The 18,778-nt window shown below is 46.8% G+C and overlaps 2 protein-coding genes across 9 annotated transcripts; one reads left to right on the forward strand and one right to left on the reverse strand.

The window, feature by feature from the left end:
- The first annotated feature begins 2,308 nt into the window (after positions 1 to 2,308).
- Positions 2,309 to 6,944, forward strand: LOC120712801 (G patch domain-containing protein 11). 8 transcript variants are annotated; one of them, XR_005691019.1, is made up of 5 exons: positions 2,309 to 3,038; positions 3,409 to 3,474; positions 3,710 to 3,814; positions 3,999 to 4,101; positions 5,039 to 5,441. XR_005691019.1 is itself a non-coding variant. In XM_039998684.1 (4 exons), the coding sequence occupies exons 1-3, from the start codon at positions 2,409 to 2,411 to the stop codon at positions 3,767 to 3,769; spliced, it is 756 nt and encodes a 251-aa protein (XP_039854618.1). In that variant the 5' UTR covers positions 2,309 to 2,408; the 3' UTR covers positions 3,770 to 3,814; positions 6,549 to 6,944. The 8 variants fall into 8 exon arrangements, 5 of the variants coding, with proteins under 5 accessions (XP_039854618.1, XP_039854621.1, XP_039854620.1 ...); XR_005691020.1 differs by having other exon boundaries at positions 5,102 to 5,441; XR_005691018.1 differs by having other exon boundaries at positions 3,999 to 4,094.
- Positions 6,945 to 7,704: 760 nt separating this feature from the next.
- Positions 7,705 to 11,988, reverse strand: LOC120712800 (squamosa promoter-binding-like protein 14). Its single transcript, XM_039998682.1, has 3 exons — positions 11,136 to 11,988; positions 8,709 to 8,845; positions 7,705 to 8,620 (listed from the first exon to the last, which is right to left on the reverse strand). Exons 1-3 carry the CDS (start codon positions 11,516 to 11,518, stop codon positions 7,965 to 7,967), a joined length of 1,176 nt encoding a protein of 391 aa, XP_039854616.1. The 5' UTR covers positions 11,519 to 11,988; the 3' UTR covers positions 7,705 to 7,964.
- Positions 11,989 to 18,778: the final 6,790 nt, after the last annotated feature.

Below are 18,778 nucleotides of genomic sequence, written 5' to 3' on the forward strand. Positions count from 1 at the left end.
TTGTATATAGTTTCGTTATAGAGATGCAAGGGACAATGCATGGAGCAGCACAACCACCATCGAGTGAAGCACAGCATGGAGATGGAAACACATGGTATTATATGACGTGTAATAGTAGGTTAATAATAGAGGAGTCAACGTGTGGTGTACAACAGCGAGAGGGCCAACTTGCCATTTTGCCAAGCAGAAGACTTGCCATGCTGCTCGGAAACACATGGTATTATCTGACGTGTAATTGAAGACACTAAATTGCCATGGATGTCATGTGCAAACAGGTCACCATTCTCTGCAATTATTGGACCAATCGATCATGGCAATTTGCACATGCCACCAAGGCAAGTACATGTGATGATCTATATCAAAAAAATTTGTTTAAAAAAGCTTCTATGATATTCGTGATACTGTCAAGTGATACATTTGACACTAGTGAGACAAAGTGTACCATGAGATCGATCTAAACCATTCAGTGGCCTGGGGCGTGGGTTGGATGGCTCATTAATTATTAATTAGTTACGAACGTATCAAGTGCAAATCAACTTTTCCGTGCAAACTATGAAAATTTTAATCTGAGTTATTGGATCAACATCCAAGGGGTATGGGGATTGGGTAATTTTACAATTTGGACCCGCCCTTGGATTGGGTAATCACATTTTTGTAAATCTCCCCTCTCACCTCTCTACGCCCTTCCCCTTGGATGTTGATCTGATGGCCCAGGTTGAAGTTTTCATAGTTTGTACGGAGATGTTGGTTTGCACCTGATATGTTCTCTAATTAGTTTGGGGTCAACAAATGAGGAATCAAATTCCCTTCTGATTTCACCATGTCTGTTCATTGCCAACTCCAACAGAGGAGCTATCCTCCAGACTAAATTTAGAGATTTTCCAACCCTGTAGTGTAAAATAAATAGAGAGCATCCTAAAGGCTAGGGAGACCAACAGATTAGATAAATCTTGAAAATGTAAAATTCAACTGAGGTCCTTAGATTTTGCACTAAACATCCTAGAAAGAACTTGGGGCTTGCAATGTAGTCCCTAGGAATGGTTGCGGCGGTGGAGGTGAAATTCCAATGAGGGGAGGGCTTGCCGGCGGTGGGGAAGTGATGGGGGAGCACGAGAGGATCATCTGCAATCGTTTGCATGCGTGACCCATTATTTGTGAAGGTCTATTGCTCATGCTGCTACGCGGGTGAGTGGTGACCATCAGCCTGTTCGGCTGGGCAGAGAGCTGCTGGGCTGGAGCTGCTGGGCCCATCCGCAGACTCAGTAGTCCAGCGCCAGCCCCAGCCCCAGCCGCCGAACCGAACAGGGGAACATGACGCTTCACCTGCAATGCTTATTCACAAATTTTCTACTTGCCATATGATCTAGATAGATGACACTATCAAAAAGACATATGATCTAGATGACAAAAATATTACATGATCATTTCAAAATGCCAATTTAAACATTTTGTGTGGATATAGTGATATACATTAAGTACATATACTAAAGGGCCAAGATTTGGGGCCTCCTCATGAGTCGTGGCCCCACGGGGGCCCGATTACTGTTCATGCGGGTCCCACATACTATTCACGTGGGAATCACGTGGGGCCCACGTACTATTCAGGCGGGACCCATGTGGGCCCACATACTATTCAGGCGGGGCCCACGTGGGACCCATGTACTATTTGGGCGGGGCCCATGTGGGGCCCACGATTCTATTAAGTTAGTCTCTTTATCTTAAAAAATATTTTTCTTCTATTATTTGACAATACAAAATATATTTAACTACTTTCTACCTACAAAAATAATAACTAAACTTTGTATACTACATTTACATATGGTAGTTGTACTATTTCTTGGGTTTTGATTTCCTTCCGTAAATCCACAAAATTTAATTAAAATGTTCATTCATTTTTAATCCTACTTTTTTTCCTACTAAAGTAATTAAACTATACCTACTGACCCAAAAAAAATTCCTAAGGAAAAATTACATGTACCTCTATACTACAATGCTTGAGATTGACGCGCTCTCAGACACAAAACTACTATGCCGCTTTACTGTAACTTTTAGATCTAACTCAATATATCGATACGATGTTGCTTCGAACATAGTAACGGATAATATTTTTCTATTAATATTTTAGATCCACGTTTTTTTATAGGCGCGCGTAGCGCGCCAACCTAACTAGTTAACATTATTGGTCCCGCTCTGAAGTGCTGATCAGATTGCCTTCCTGGAAAATAGAATGACTCCCGCCGCCACGCCGACAGCAAGAAAACCGGCCCAGTAAACAAAGCCCAATAATAAAAACCCGCTACCCAGCCCATCGTCGGCGACCAAACCGCACCGAATTGCTTCCTTGGCCCGTCTCCTTCTGGCCGTCTTCCCTCCGCTCCGCCCCCCGACCACTGCCCGCGGCGCGCGCCATGGAGCCGGACGCCGACGAGGATTACATGGGCGACCTCTCCAACTTCCTCCCGCCGAGTCCGTCCTCCCCCACCCCATCGAGTAACGTCGGGCGCCGGAAGGAACCACCCGCGCAGGCGCCGGCGCAGACGCGGGCGAAGCGCGGGAAGGGGGTGCCGTGGCAGGAGCGGCGGCGGCAGGAGCGCGAGAGGAAGCAGCGGGAGGAGGACGCCCGCACGATGGCTGGGCTCGCGGAGGCCATCCCGGAGAGCAACGTAGGGTTCAGGATGTTGAAGCAGATGGGGTACGACCCCGGGGCGCGCGCCGGCGCCGCCGAGCCGGTCGGCATAGAGATCCGCCGCTCGAGGGCCGGCCTCGGGGCGGAGCCTGCGGCGGCGCCGACGCCGGCGCCGGTTCCGGTGGAGAAGACGCGGAAGGCGGTGGAGATGGAGCGGAGGCGGCAGGAGGAGATGATGGGGGAGCTGAGGGCGAGGAAGAGCACGCAGTGGAGGGGGCGGAGGGTGGTGTGGGACTTCCGCAAGGCCGAGGTGGCGCTCGCGCAGCTGGAGAACCGGGAGGTGGAGCCGCCGGCGCCGGATGGGGAGAAGGATAAGGAGGCAGAGGAGGAAGAGGAGGTGATCACAGAAGAGGTACTCCCAATTTACTCTTATGCTTCCAAATTCACACCCATGTTCGTTCTGTTGGTCACAGATATTAGATCACTGGCCTATGTGTTGTGCTATCAACTAGAACACTGAAAGTTTCTGTCCGGGACTGCTCAGTCATTTTTTCACCAATGTGATCATGACCATGATTTTTGGTAGGCATAACATGATTGGATAAATGCTTATTGTTGCGATTTTCGTTTCACAAAAGGACTAAACATAAATGCTTATTGTTGCCTGACAATGGCATGCCTGTTCATTCATATTGCATCATGTGAAGGCAGTGGCGAATCACATGGATATGAAGTGTGAGTTCTGAAGTGACGAGATTAACATTTCATGTTTTGTCTTGCAGGATTTGCAGAATATATTATCTAAGTTGCGCGATCAATACCAGTACTGCCTATATTGTGGATGCAAGGTGAGCTTTATTCTGGAGAAGAATAGACTGTTTGTGTTTGGAGAACATGGATACTTTTGCCATCTAGTAACATTGCATCTTCGGAAGCTCAAATCAAAATTATAGTTAGTGTTGGCACACATTCCTGATTCCTCCATCCCCTGTACTGCTAAAATTTCAGTAACAGTTTTAGTAATTGAGTTTTTGATAGAGCATCTTCCATGCCTTTTAAGCGAAGTCGTTTCCCCTTTTTCAGTATGAATCAACGGAAGCACTGGCAAAGGAATGCCCTGGCCCTAATGAGGATGACCATTGATTTGTTGTATTAATGGTGACAAAGAATTATCCTAGATACAAACAGGTGACGATTCTATACTCACTGCAATGTTGTTCTGTCATGATTGGAGTACCGCATTGGATTCTTAATTTGCTGGATGCCACAAGCTTTGTCGTCTTGTCATTATCAAACAGACACAATTGAGCACTGGAGATGTCTTGTTTTTGTTGGCCATGTGGGCTACACTTATACTTCTTGTTTACTATAGTTTGTAGTGATTTTATATAAGGTGATGAATCCTTAAGTTGACAATAGGACAGAATTGACTATCCTGCAAGTGCTGGAAGCCATCCCCTCTAGACTTGTAAGATGTAAGTCACTATTCCCTATTACATGCACAATATCTCAACATGAATACTAAGGCCCTGTTTGGGAGGGCTCCAAGAGCGGCTCCGCGAGCGGCTCCAGGCGAAGCCCTCCCAAACGGGGTGCCGGGAGGCGGCTCCATCGGAGGAGCCCCTGAAAACTCGCTCTCTGGAGCCCATCGATGGAGGCGGAGCCACGAAAACGTGGCTCCGCACGGCTCCGCGCTGCTCCTCCCACCCATCGGACCGCCTTGTCCTCGTGGAGGGGCCGCGAGGTGCAGGCCAAAGCTAGGCCGCCGTGGCGGCGTGGGCGGAGCTCGGGAGGTGGCGGCGCTGGCCAGTCGGAGGGGGAGGGGCGGGCCGCCGCAGAGGAGGAGAAGGCGCGAGGCCGCCGTGGAGGAGGAGGAGGCGCGGGCGGAGCTCGGGAGGTGTCGGCGCGGGCTCGTGGGAGGAGGAGGCGCGGGCAAAGGCCGCCGGTGGCAGCGGCGGCGGCGCAGGCCCGTGGGAGGAGGAGGAGGCGCGAGGCCGCCGCCGCGGAGGAGGAGGCGCGGGTGAATGCCGGTGGCGGCGGCGCAGACAGAGTTCGGGAGGAGGCGCGAGGAAGGCGACGGGATAAGGTGGGCGAATGGATAAGGAGAGGAGGAGAAAAAGAAAATGGAAAGAAAAAGAAAAGGAGAGGAGAAAAAAAGAAAAAAAAAGAAAAAAAAAAGAAAAAAAGAAAAGGAAAAAAGAAGAAGAAAAGGGTAAAAAAATATAGAGAAGGGCAATTTAGACATTTTACAATCTCATTTCAACAGGTGAAGCTGTTTTGCCAAACGGTTTGGAAAACGGCTCCAGCTCCACCAGAAAAGCCGCTCCACTTGAGGAGCCGGAGCCGGAGCCGTTTTTGGAGGAGCCGGAGCTTTGCCAAACAGGCCCTAAGGTTTATATCCTTCTTCATCAGTTTACAGCTGGAAAGATGGGTTTCCATATGATATGCGGATATTTACTACTTGCTATGCAACAGAACGGAGCTGAGCTGCATCTTCAGAAGGCCCTCAATCCTTATCAAGGCACTTCTTAGCTAGAACCTACAAGAGAATAGTAACTAGGAAGATTGCATATCTGCTGCGTGCGTGCAAGGAGTTTGGCTAATTTGTCTGCTTGACTTTGTAGTCATTACAGTCCACTGCTAGAATGGAATCTCTGCACACTGCAATGTCAATTTTGTCTTGTGTGTCGTATAAGGATACATGATTGCTGATGATATGCGTAGGAAGGGCTGTGATTACTGTTTCGTACCATAATGCTATACAGCTTCAGCATTATTTAGCATGAGGCCGATTCTTATTTTGCACTGGTTTAAACTGCATCATTGCACAGTTTTGAGCGTTTGGACCCCACCAAAGGCAATTTCATTGGTCTGTTTTCTAATGTAGGTTCCTCATTCCGTTTGGTCTTGGAATTAGACTGTTTTCCAACAGCAACATTTTCAAGTTGTACAGAAGAATGAAACTGCTCTTTGAAATAAAAGGGGAAAACACCATAACAAATAGTCACCGGATAAAAAAAGGTAGATGCAGGCAACAAATTTGCCAATATAATCTCTTTTACACGAACCATGCCTGATTCTTTGTTTAGAAAAATAGAAACAGTTACAATGATTTATTGTTCTTGTTTATTGTTCTTTACTGTCTGCCTGCTTGTGTGCCAATTTGCCAATATTGTCTGCCTGCTTGTGTTCTTGTTTATTGTTCTTTACTGTCTGTTTGATTTGGCTAAGTAGCCTGTTACTGTCTGCTTAAGAAAATAATAGGATATGATTTGTATATTCTTTTGAGGCCAATAGTTTGCATACCTGAACATTGTTCCTCACTGTTTTTACTGCTCTATAATGCTTTGTTGTCAGCACATTCAAAGTAGTAGCAAGTAAAATTTGGTGATTCTCCTGCAACCTCCTTCGCTGTTGTATTTATTATACAGGAAATTGACTTTGAGTGGATTCTTGAATAGATGATACATTGTATGCTTATGGATTTTGCCATTTTGGTAATTTTGGTCAACTTCTCTTAACTTTTTGGTCTCAAATTGTTGACAAACTGTTTCATGATTGGAGTGTCTGTCACATTACCTTGTGCAATCACATTAGTGCTAACAATTCTGGTGCTATTCAAATTTATACCTGTAATAACAGTACCTTCGCATCTGATAGAGTATAGAACAATAACAGCACTGCCTTCAGCTTTATTGCCTTTGTATCCGTCTGCTGTCAATGCACTTACCAGCTTCCATGCCATATTGCTTGCGCTTACAAAATACAAAGTGAAGCGTTTTAACAAGATTAAACTTATTATCGTAACTGTGCATATGCGATGTCAGTTTGTTAGGTAGAAATTGCAGCTCCGATGTTCTAATTAATTTTCTAGTGTTTGTTAGAAATTGCAGCTTTGATATTCTAACGGCTAATTTTCTAGTCTGCAGGTCGTAAAGCAGTATCAGCTTTCCAACTGAGGGAGTGGGGGATCTATATTTTTGAACATCTGCTTGAGTTTGTAGTTGAGAGATCAGACTCGTGAATTCCCAACCCCACTTTCTCCAACTTCTACAGTATGATGATGGGTTTGTAGTTGAGAGATCAGACTCGTGAATTCCCAACCCCACTTTCTCCAACTTCTACAGTATGATGATGGAATCTCTGTGCTGTGTGTCGTCTAGGATCCGTTGTCACTGGTGGTATGCCTGGAATTATTAATCACTGTTTACTGTCACAGGAGCTACCATAGTCCCATATGGCTACAACATTCTAGGTTAAGCCAATTTCATTGGTTTTCTTTATAGTGTGGGTAATCGATCAGCCAGCTTTGACTTCAGATTTCGCTGGGCCCCAACAGTGTCAGCTTGCACAACAAATCCAAAGCACGCCAGAAACCACTCTCTGGGAAGAAATGAAACACCAGCACAACAGACCAACAGTGATTAGACAAAAGAGGCCGGGGTTCAAGGCCCGCTAATCAGAGATGCCTTCCTAAGGCAGGGGCTAGTCCCTACCCTCTTTTCTGGAAAGAGGAGATGCGTGCAACAAATTTCGATTCGCCAAGAATATCATTTTCACAAGAAAGAAAGTGTTGATCTTTTGCACGGAATACACCACTGTTCTCCGAATGAAGTTTTGAAGATCTGAAAGAAACTGCTAGATGGATCTCATTCTGGCCTCAGTCGCCTCATCAGCACAACACCACTGGCGCTCAGAGCATGCTGCAAAGCCACGCTGTTTCTGTGGTCTCGCTTTACATAAACAACACTCCCACGGAACCGATTCTTGGCAGTGCCAGGCAACATTAGAGGCTACAGCAAAAAGAGGCATGCAAGTATAGCAGTCTAAGTACAATATCCAGCAGAGATGAGAGATGATGCATGGTGCCATGGCTGTTTTTCTCCAGGTCATTCTCCTGAAAGGTGCATCTGCTTCAGATGTAAAGATCACAGTACCAGCAGCATGGATGGACCATATGGCAGAATTCAGAATTGAGCTGGACTATACTCTCATTAAACAAGTATATTATCAGCTAAAAATGGTATATATCAGCAGCCGGCAGATGGTATGCATGTTTCCAGTGATTATCCAAAAACTGAACAAACTTCAGGATGAGCATGAGATTTAAACAACGAGTCATCGATAAGCATACTGATAACTTCAAATCATGGAGGTCTACATGACACAACAGATGAGTTCATGGACAACCACAAAAGAAATTAGTCGCCTGACATTGCAGGGGTTTCTTACATATCATACTGGAAGTTTGACGCTAGCAAACCGCATGCAGCATCAGGCTTTCATCAGTTCCATCTCTCCGAGCGACTATGATCTCGGTGGTGGTTTATTTGGCCTCCTAGAGTGACCAGTCCGATGTGTTGCTGGCCTGGTCGAATGTGCTTGTGGAGCCCTGATCGATGCGCGGCGCTGGCGCAGGCCTGTTTCCCTGCAGGGCAAGCTCGAGCTCACCTGAGAACTGGCCATGATGGCTGCTATAGCCAGAATGCACCTCATCGAGGGGGACTTCAGGTGGCAACTGAGGTGTCACGTTGCGCCCGCCTGAGTGGCCCTGAGAGCCAGTCCAGGGGCTCAACGCAATGTAGCTACTCGCCATGAGGGAGGGTGCCACAGGGTTGCCATCAAAGCCCGCTGTTGCAGGCATTGACGCAGCACGGCTGTGGCCAGCGCTTTGGGTAGTATCCCATGGCTGAGTTGACAGAAGAGAGAGAGCACAGCTAGAGTCAACAGGGACTCCTGCAAGACATCCACCCGGAGGGAGCTCCGGCCCGGGGAACACCGGTGGCCCTGATGAGGCGCTACCCTGGCTGCCATATGAGTGGGCACCATATCCTGCGATTGCACTGTGATGATGAGGATCTAAGCTTGCTTGCCACTGGATACTATCAGGCACCCTTTCCCCAGGACGAACCGCCTGCCACCCATCCCTCATGCTGCTTGGAACCCTTGGGTATGTGAAATCCAACAGAAAGCTTCTGAACCTGCCAGGCTCTCCTGGATTAAGCACACGAACATTAGCAAATGCTAAAAAAAAAAGTGGCACGCACATCACAAGGTAGAAAAAAATAGGAGGCTTTGTTACCGCCCAAGGATGCAGCAAAGCGACCATAGCGTGATGCAAAAGGTCCAGCAGGCGGCCTCCTCCGGCGTTCATTGTGGCCTGTAAGGCGTCTACGGCAGCTGCGTTTTTGTTGGTCAAATTCATGCAACTGGTGGAACCTGCAGTTTATGTGAATAGAGAAATGATGATTCAAGCTTCTTTTTTTTATATAAATTTAAAGGGTGAGGAACAGGGAGCATACAAGTTGCAATATCCAGATCTCAAAGTCTAAGTGCAAATAGATACTACTCCTTGTACCTCCGACAAAATTTAGGACAAATTATTTAGTTCAAAAAATGAACTAATTTGCTTGTCCTAGGTGGCCAGGCGTCATATATTTGAGAACAGAGGGAGTATTTTTTTATATAGAATGTAAACTGAGCAGAAAGTAAAAAATATACAGATAAAGCAGACATCATAATAACAATGAAGTTTAAGTGCAGCTTAATAACAGGATATAACAAGTTCAAGAATTAAATTACAATGTTAACTTATCCTACTACTAACATGCATGGCATTAGCATGACATAGATATGGAAAACCACAGTACAGGTCAAAGCCAGTGGCAATGCTAGTACATTAGAGTAATATTCCTCTTCTTCCTAGGCTAGTGTTCTGCACATCCATTAAAGACCAAACTATATCATTATGGCTTTCATAATTGCATTGACGCATCCAAGTAATAAAGGAAAAGGAGAAAGGAACCATGTGTACGTTAAACAAGACTGCAATCATTCATAGAGATGTGAGATGTTGGGTCGCAACAATACACATCCACAAATGAATTGTCCTTCTGGTGTGGAGGCAGGTGTCCTTCACAAGAAAGCTTGTGGTCCAACTTAGCTTTTCTAATGACGCATTAGGACAGTAGTTATTGCTATACTTGGCTATGTGGCATTATGGATTAGCAGTTTAGCACAGCTCAAATAGAGAATTGGGTCATACTTTCTTTTGATTGTGATGCAAGCTAAGACAGGCTTGCATGCAGCCTAGTACTAGAGCACAAGGTTGTTGTCACTCGGTTATAACAATACTGATCGCTCGGTTATAATTAATGCCCAACCTCCTTAATTTTGTTCTAAAAAAAATGTAGTCTCTTGTCTTTTTCAGTTTCCCTCTACTGCTAGTAATTTGCGTGGCAAACAAAATGGCAAAAGCAGTCATCAACATAACCTTAAGTATCAAGTATAATCTGGTGGACAAGGACCAGAAACTTTGCTTTAAAATGAGATGTTTATCGAATATAAGACAGGGAGATTAGTTATCTACTGTTTAGGTTAACTCCACTTGTTCTTTTATCCCCTCTTTCGTGTAGTTCCAACCATTAAGGTGTCAAACAGCTGGAATTTTCTGTGTAGTCTCAAAGTATCGGCAGTGAAAACAAAAATTGGTATGCTGTGTATACTAATTATGAAACATGCTTTGTTTTCGAACAATAATTATGAAACATGTTGTTCCAGAGATTATCTACGTATGAAATTAAACTAACAACAGCTATATACCTGAAAGGACTAGAAAGCTCTCTGAACTGGTGAATAAACTAAACTGGTCAAGCAACAGAAGATATGATATTTTAAAACTTGTTTGAGGCACTAAACATTTAATACTATCACTTTACAAGTTGTAACACTTAGAATACAGTGGCAAATGCTAGTTCTTTGATCTTTCTCCCAGTTCTTCCTTAGGGGACCACTGACAATACTGATCATGCCGAATGCAAACTTCATATACTAATGACTAATTTACTGACTGGCATCATTGAGATACTAAGTTAACTCAGGAATCTAATGCAAAGCAAACTGACAGGCAGGCAGGCTGAGTCACATCACTCTATCATATATAGGAGCATCCATCAACCTACCAACTTTAAAGTTCTCATGAGCACCATTCAAATGAAACATAAAAGTATAATACAGTGGCAAAGCAAGTTCTTGTACTCTTTTCACTATGTTATGCTGGCTGCTGTTCCAGCCAACCAACTGTATTTTTCTCTCACACCAAACCAGCACCAGCCACCAGTAATTTTCTCTCATAACAAACCAGCACCAGCCACCAGCCGCAGCCAGTAGAACAGAGTTTTTGTTTCCAAAACAGCAGATATCACAAAGCAGTTGTTATAGTCACGGAAGCTTCATCATCAACCTGTGCTAAAAGTCCTTTGAAAAAAAACAAACCTATGCTAAAATATTACTAGATAGCGCATCTAATGTAATGTGCCCATAAACCTTGAATTTGTTTTTTTTTATTTCATGTAGTCGTCGTATAAACCCTAAAGAACGAAAATAATTTAAAAAAAGCACAGGGAGCAGAGCAAATGCACGAAAATGCCAGCTTAAAATAAATCTAAAAAAATGCTGCAGCTGCTGCAGCAGCAGAAGAGAGAAAGAGGAGAGAGCAATGGCGGGTAACCTGCTGCACTGCTGGCAGAAGCGCTGTTCGATGCCGTTGACGACGACAAGGGGAGCCTTGGAGTGCATGGCGCACACCTTGTGGCGGCAGTGGTAGGTCTTGGCGCCGGTCAGATCCACGTTACACCCCTCCACCTGGCACCGGGGGGGCGCCGACGGGCCGGCCGCCCCGCCGGCCGCGGCCCTCCCCCTCCTGCCGGCGGGCGCCCTGGGCGGCGAGGCGGACGGCGGTGGCGGAGGCTCGCTGCCGCCGCTGCTGCCGCTGCCGCTGCCGCTGCCGCTGGCGCCGGCGTCCTCGAAGTAGATCTTCTTGCCGAACTTGAGCCCGTGCAGGTGGTCGTCCCCGCCCCCGCCGCTTCCGCCGCCGGCACTGGCCGCCTCCATTGCTGCCCCCGGCCTCCCGCGGAGCGAAACGAACGAAGCACGCGCGCGCGCGCGGCGGCGGCGATGACGAGACCGCGGCCGCAACGGCGCGGCGGTGTTGGTGGGGTTCTTGGGGTCCGGTTCTTGGGGCCCCCTCTTCTCTCCTCTCCTCCAAGAGGGAGGAAAGAGAGGAGGGAGGTGAAGGAGAGGGACGAGAGCGGGCGCCTTGCCCTTAAAATAACTCCCCTGTTGTGCTCTCCCCCTCCCTCCACTGTGCGCGTGAGACCGTGTGTGTGTGACTGCGAGTGAGGGCTGAGGTCTCTCTCTCTGCTGTCCGCTCCCTCCGCGCACGGTCTCTCACGCACGCACACGAGCCGGCCTAGCTACCCGCGCCACTGCGGCAGCCACCTTTCCTCTCGTTTGCGCGGCAGGTGTGGCTGCGCTCTTGCTATTGCTGTGCTTGGTATGGCGGCCGTGCCGACGCGCCTGCTGCCGGGGTTTTTGTAGGCCGGATCCTGGCCGGCTGGCGCACGGGGGAGAGCGCGTATCGAGAGAGAGAGAGAGCGAGCGAGAGAGAGAGGCTGTGCCCGGCCAGAGAGAGAGAGAGGCCGTGCCCGGCCGTGCCATCTTTGGCGCCCTACACCGCGGCACAGTGCCGCCACAGCCCTGCCCCCAGCTGTTTTTCCTCTCTCTCCGTTCAGTGACGCTGCGTCACTGTGAGAGAGGATAGAGAGAGGCAACGTAGCAGGCCATGAATGAACAGCACGGCTGCTCTGCGTGTGTTGGCAGCAGCGACGGGCCAGGCCAGCCCAGCCCAGCCCAGCAGGCCGCCGCTGCTGCGGACACAGTAGATGTTCCCCTCTGGGGGCTGGGGCCCTCCAGCCAGCCTCATCTTCTCTGCCACAGACACAGGGAGGAGGGGCATCCGGTATCAAATCCAAGGGGCTTGTCATGGCACTGCTCATGCCTCGTGCCGCGCCCACTGACGCGCTGGGTCGCGGCCTGTTTTGGCGGCAGCATTCATGATGGCTGGGCTGCTCTCTTCAGCTGACAGCGGCGAGCGAGCGGCCGGCCGGAGCCGGGCGAGGCGGCGGTGGCGGGAGTTTCACCATGCCCCCCGCACCCGCAGGGGTAAAAGTAGGCCGGGAGTACTGTAGCGCGTGGGCCGGATCCGCTTTCCCAGCGGCGGAGCTTGATCTCTAATTTCAGAAAAATCGGAGGGATCACTCTTTCGTTACAGTAATGAACAGTGTCAAAATCACTGTTCATCTGGTGTAGAATTTACAAAGTTAGGGGAGGTCATGGCCCCCCTTTTGCCCTTACAAAGTTCCGCCAGTGGGTTTTTCATTTGCCTTTTTGTGGTAAGAGGCCACGTTCACCATGGTGCTTTTTTATTATTTTTGAACTAGATAGTACTCCTTTTACTACCGAGTGTATTTAGTTGGTAAAAAATTTGAGTTTTGGTACTGTAGTATATTTCTTTGTTACTTGACAAATAATGTCCAACCATGAATTAATTAGACTTAAAAAATTCATCTCGTGGTAATCAGTTAGACTGTGTAATTGATTATTTTTTTCAACTACATTTAATGCTCCATGCATGTGTCCGAATATTCGATGTAACGAGTACTATTGGAAAAAATTTGGAAGCCAAACGACTTTTCACCACTTCCGGGGAGGTATTTAGGTCCGTATAGGGCCTCTTTGGTAGGCTCCACCTCCGGTTCCCTCGGCGGCTCTTGGAGCTCTATTAAACACTCTGAAGGTGGAGCGGCTCTGTCCTATGGATTGTGAGAGCCGTGAAACCGGCTTTTTCTGCAAGAAGATGGAGAGTCGGAGCCATAAAAACCAGCTCCGCCCTTTTTGCAGGGAGCCAGAGTCCTCGCAAATGTGGACATAAACTTCTCAACCAGCTTCTCTAATCGCTTTTGGCGAATCCGTATAAAAAGGCTTCGCCTCATTTGTCTATTCATAAAAAAAATATAAATTGTTTTCCTAAATGTTTCTTAAAACAGTTTCAGCGCCACACGAGAAACCGCGGCCGGAGCCTTTCTGAAGAAGTCGCAGCCATGCCAGACGGGCTCGTAACCGTGAGTACGTGTGCCTCTGTGCTCAATGGTTTGCATATCGATCTACATCTACCTTGTACTCTAGTCCCCCTTAATCCATCAAAACGCACGGAGTTTTGTTTTAACCCATGGTACTTCGTGTTTCTGCTTGCATTTCTGGGTTAGCGCTTGACAAGATCTCCTACCATATTTTAATCTCAAAGTAAAATGCACCACCAGTTCTCGAATTTAGCTTGACTTGTAGTATTATCTAGGTCCCCAATTTTCAAAATGCACATTCAGATTCTCAAACTTGTTAATTGTGTCACGTAAAAGTTCTAATCACCATTTTAAGTTATAAAACGAAAATATTTTTGCTAACGTGAAGCTTACTTGTGGGACAATTTTTTTTGAATTTTCGCTCTCAATTCTTATATTTTCGATTTTTTTCTGAAATAATATTTCAATACTTTATGTCCTAAAATATTTCCTCCTAAATTTATGATTTTTTAGAATTTTTTTCATGAGCTTTATTTTCATACAATTTTTTACACAGATATTTTATACTTCAAGATATTTGTACATGTAAATTTGCTATTATTTGTTTACATATTTTATATATAATTTGATATTTGAACAAATCATACAATTTTTAAGTTTAGCTTAAGTAACTATAATTTGGTCCTCACATGATACAATTAGCAAGTTTAATAATTTGAATGTGCATTTTAAAAATTGAAGGATATGAACGACACCTTAAAGTCAAGTTTAAGATCCGACAGTATATTTTCCTCTTTAAACCGCCTATCTGGTGGAATCCATGGTGACTCGGCGGAATTCTAGTTTGGTTCCTTATAGAATTCTAGTTTTAGAAAAGAATCTTGCATGCATAGAGTACTAAATAAGATTTATTTGTAAATTTGTTTTATAAATGAGTGTAACTTTGTGCGAGGAATCAAATGAGTCAAATTAATTCATAATTGACTACCGTGGTGTTACAGTAACTATTCTCTAATCATGCAGTCAAATGTCTCATTCAATTCGTCTCCCGAATTAATATAGTATTCCAAAAATAATTTTATAAATTATTTTTATTTAATACTTCTAATTAGTGGTAAAAGTAGCGACCCGCAAAACCAAACAAGGCCAATTGGAGCGATCCCGGCCGTTGCCTCAAAACACCAGCTGATTGGCATGGCCTTCTTGGAACCTTTCCATGCTCTCAGTGGTCCCTAGGAGTAGTCACTTCTCACTGGCAGTGGCAGTACACCGTGTACTGCTGCTACTTCCATTTGCCCGTTGGAATCTGCGGTGAAACCTCACGGTACAGAAGCTCGGAATAAGGCGGTAGATTGTTTTTCCCTTCAAAACTCCAAAATTTTATAAAATTTCCCATCATATCGAATTTTTCAATACATGTATGAAATATTAGATATAACTAAATAAAATAACTAATTACATATTTTGTCTATAATTTGCAAGACGAATCCTTTGAGACTAGTTAATCCATAGCGGGACAATAATTATCAAATATAAACGAAAGTGCTACAATGTTTTACACTCAAAATTTTATGCATCTAAACAAGTCTACTGGTAGAGAGCAGAAAAAAGGTCCGGACAGGCGCGCGCATACACCCGGAACATCCAGATCTCGCCCTCTCCTCTTTAAAGATCTCTTCGGATTTTCACAGGGCGGCGCAATGCCATTTTCAGCATGATGAGCACTGGGCATCATTCAGCTGTAGAGGAAAACATATGACATATGAGTACTTGAGAGCAAAAAAAAAAATTTTGAATGAATGCCTTCCAATTGAAGAGGAGAAATAGTTTTTTAAGTACAAGAGAGCAACGAAAAAATGTTCTCGTCCAAAAGCCCGACGAACCCTAGTACCGAGGAGCAAGCAGAAGTGGCATCTTTTTGGAGCGACGAATCGTCGAACTCCAGCTAACTAAAAGAATATACTGCAATCTACAGACATGATCTTCTGCGACCAATGGTGACAGCATTGCATGGTTTCATTTGAGAACACCATTAGTTTAATACACTGGCATGCCTGCATTGGCCTGACGGGAAAAAAAGATACATGCGTAAACAGATCGACGGCATAAAACAACCACGTCCAGGCGATGCGGACCACCACAGCAGCACCAAGGGAGAAAAAGGGAATGCATATCGGTGCTGAGCACGAGCAGCATCTTAAGAAGAAAAAGAAGCACCCAAGGAGCGGCAATAAACTAGGACTTGATGCTGGTGTACCTGTGCCAATCGGCAGGTCTTGCTAAGCTAGACAGACATGCTTGCATTGGAGCAAACCATGCTGAATCCGAAGACATGCAAGCTATGCACACGTGGACGAAGGCAAACTAACCGCTCTGTATATTTCTTTGTCTGATCAGCCTACTAGGAGCTACTCCCTCCGTACTCGAAAAGAATGTCGTTTTGGATAAGGTTTGGATCAAATATTAGAAATTTAAATCATGAATAACTTTCAAATTGTTGAGTTTTAAAATACAAAAACCATACGAATAGAGAAAAATACTTTCATAAAAGTATAAATATATAATTTTGCGATGAATATTTTTATAAGAATAAGAAGTCAAAGTTAAGCTTTAGAGACATTATTGCCATCCAAAATGATATTTTTTTTCAAATATGGAGGGAGTATATTATTACTTGATCAGATTTACCACTCATCATCCGGTTGAAATCTCTCTTATCCATCAGTCCTTGAGAATCTGTACTAGAAACGGGGATAGAGATTGGGGTTAGGGTTTTAGGAGTTAATTTGGGGAATTTTTTTTAGAATAACGGGTATGTTTGGAGATTTGAGTTTACTTTTCTCGCGGGTCTACAAGAAGCTTAGCTTCGAGGCGGTGCTCCGGCTGGCGGTGGTGGGGCTCCCTTGCCGGACAGCGGTGAGGGGCATCCGGTGGGCGATGGAGGCAGGCATCTAGCTCCAGCAGGTTATTAGTGCGAGGCAGTGAAGGTAAGATCTGGACCGCCGGAAGATTGAGATTGGGGTTAGGGATTTACGAGTCAATTTTTTTGGAGATTAAGAATGGAGGGGTTTGGGGATTTGAGGTTACTTGTCGATTGCAAGTCTATAGGAAGCTTCAAGGAGGTGCACCGGCCGTAGGTGTTGGTGGGAGAGATGGTAGGGGAGCGAAGACGGCGAGTGAACCACTGTAGCTGGGCAGTGAGGGACATCCGGTGGTCGGTGGAGGCACGATGTATACGACCAGCCCCTGCAGGTGGTGCATCAATAGAAATATGGGAGCATAGAAAAAGAACTATTGGGAGAGTGAGGGAGAAGAAGAGGTGGAGGAAAAAAAGAAAAATAGAGAGATAGTGGAAGAAAAAAAAGATACTCCCACCCGCAAATCCTATTATGCATCCGCCACTGCATATGATATTATCAAAATTAAAGGAGGATGTTTCGCGCTCTGAGCTAGTCCCTTGGACATGCGGAGTGTGGACAAACAATGTTTTTACAGCTTGTCGACGATGTCAAGATCGATCACCATTGCAGATTCACGCTAGCTCATCTAATCATCTTTTAGGAGTGGGTTGGACGAAGGGAATATCGATGAGGGAATTAATCTTGTATAATTGGAACCCCATGCGTGGGGAGGCGTTTGGAAGTCGAGAGGAAGCCAGGAAGGAACAGCTTAGCTTGCAGTAACCAATAGGCGCTGCCTATGGTTGTATTTTGTTCGTTCCGACTACTGTTGCCACATAACTGATCCAGAGAGCTGGATTGGCCTTTCATGCGTAAGCATGTGATCCATGAACAGGCAGTACGTACGTAGACTGCATGCAGAACCCGGCCCACCCACAATGAACATGCATGGCAGTGGTTGACAGAAATGTTAATGCAATAAAAGTCCGGGATCATCACCATCCCCCTTTTTTTTCTAAAAATAATATTGCAGGAGCTCTCTGCTTCATCGTTTAAGAAGAGAAGAGAGACGCGAGTCCAGATTCCTGCAAAAGAGATATCAAGTGACTGAAATTTAGTGGAATACGAATATATTATCCATGTAGATTTGAAGTGTCGAATTAGGATGTGTGTGTTTTTTTTCTCGAAATTGGATGTCTGTCTGTCCCAATGCAAATCCGGAGGCCGAAACGAAAACAAATTCAGCTGAGAATCGAAGATCCACAGGCTACCCCCGCGGCGCGCGGATCGGAGAACCTCCAGCGGAACTCCTGCACGCAGGACCGCATGCGTCAGTCGCGTAGGAGCTCATCCCCACCCTTCGTATAAAGCGATCGATGCCCGTGCGCCGCGCGGCAGGCCATCGAGGACGGCGGGCGGGCGAGAGGAGGAGGCCGGGCCGGCAGCGCCACGGCCGCGCCGGACGGCGAGTACCACGCCGGACCGCAGCGCGGGCAGAGCTAGCCCCGCCGTCCCGGCCGGCGGGCGGCGGCCCCCCCATCCGCCGATGCTTCTCTTCCCCTCGCTTGCACGCGCACGACGCCGCGCGCCCTAGCTCCACGACCACCGGCTGGCCGCCGGCGGCCCCTGCTGCCCGTGCCGCGCCAGGCATGCGTCGCGTTCCCTGACGTTATCCTCCTGCTGCACAGATTCACGGCCAGAGCTGACCCGTACGCGCACGATCGAGTGTGACCGCGCGCGCGCGTCGCCTTCTCGCTGTCGTGTCCGATGCGAGCCGCCGGCCGGGCCGCGCTGATGGCGCACGTTGGTGGTGGGGGCGGCCGGGGGGCTATAGCCCACGCCGGCGCTGGCGCGCACGCGGGCCGCTGCCGGCCGCGGGGGCGCGCGCGGGGCCGGTGATCCCCGTCGCCGCGTGTCCGCCGGCGGCCGTCACGAGCGCGCCGAACGAAGGTGTCCCGTCTCATCAGCGTTACGTTTACCCCACGGTAAAATTAAGAGAAAATAAATATACTTTACGTACTATCGAAAACTTAGTTACCCCTTCATTGCCAACAAATTAAAATTTGCATTCTTTGAATAATGCGATTCTGTTAAAACCCACCGTTAACAGTGATGAATACTGCAGTGGACCCCGCGCGTCAGTTCGATTGCCATCACGAATTTGCACGAGATGTTCCTCCAATCCACTCTGCCATACTTCTTCAAGCCCATCAAGAACAGTCTGCGACGAGCAAATTAAGTCAATTGGTCAAGGAGAGAGCGTAAGATCAATCGAATGGTCTGGTAGCTCCATTTGTTGTAGGAGTGAGAGCGTTGCCGCCTACTTGCACTTG

The sequence above is a fragment of the Panicum virgatum genome, chromosome 6K, assembly GCF_016808335.1.
Source record: "Panicum virgatum strain AP13 chromosome 6K, P.virgatum_v5, whole genome shotgun sequence".
Lineage (NCBI taxonomy): Eukaryota > Viridiplantae > Streptophyta > Magnoliopsida > Poales > Poaceae > Panicum > Panicum virgatum.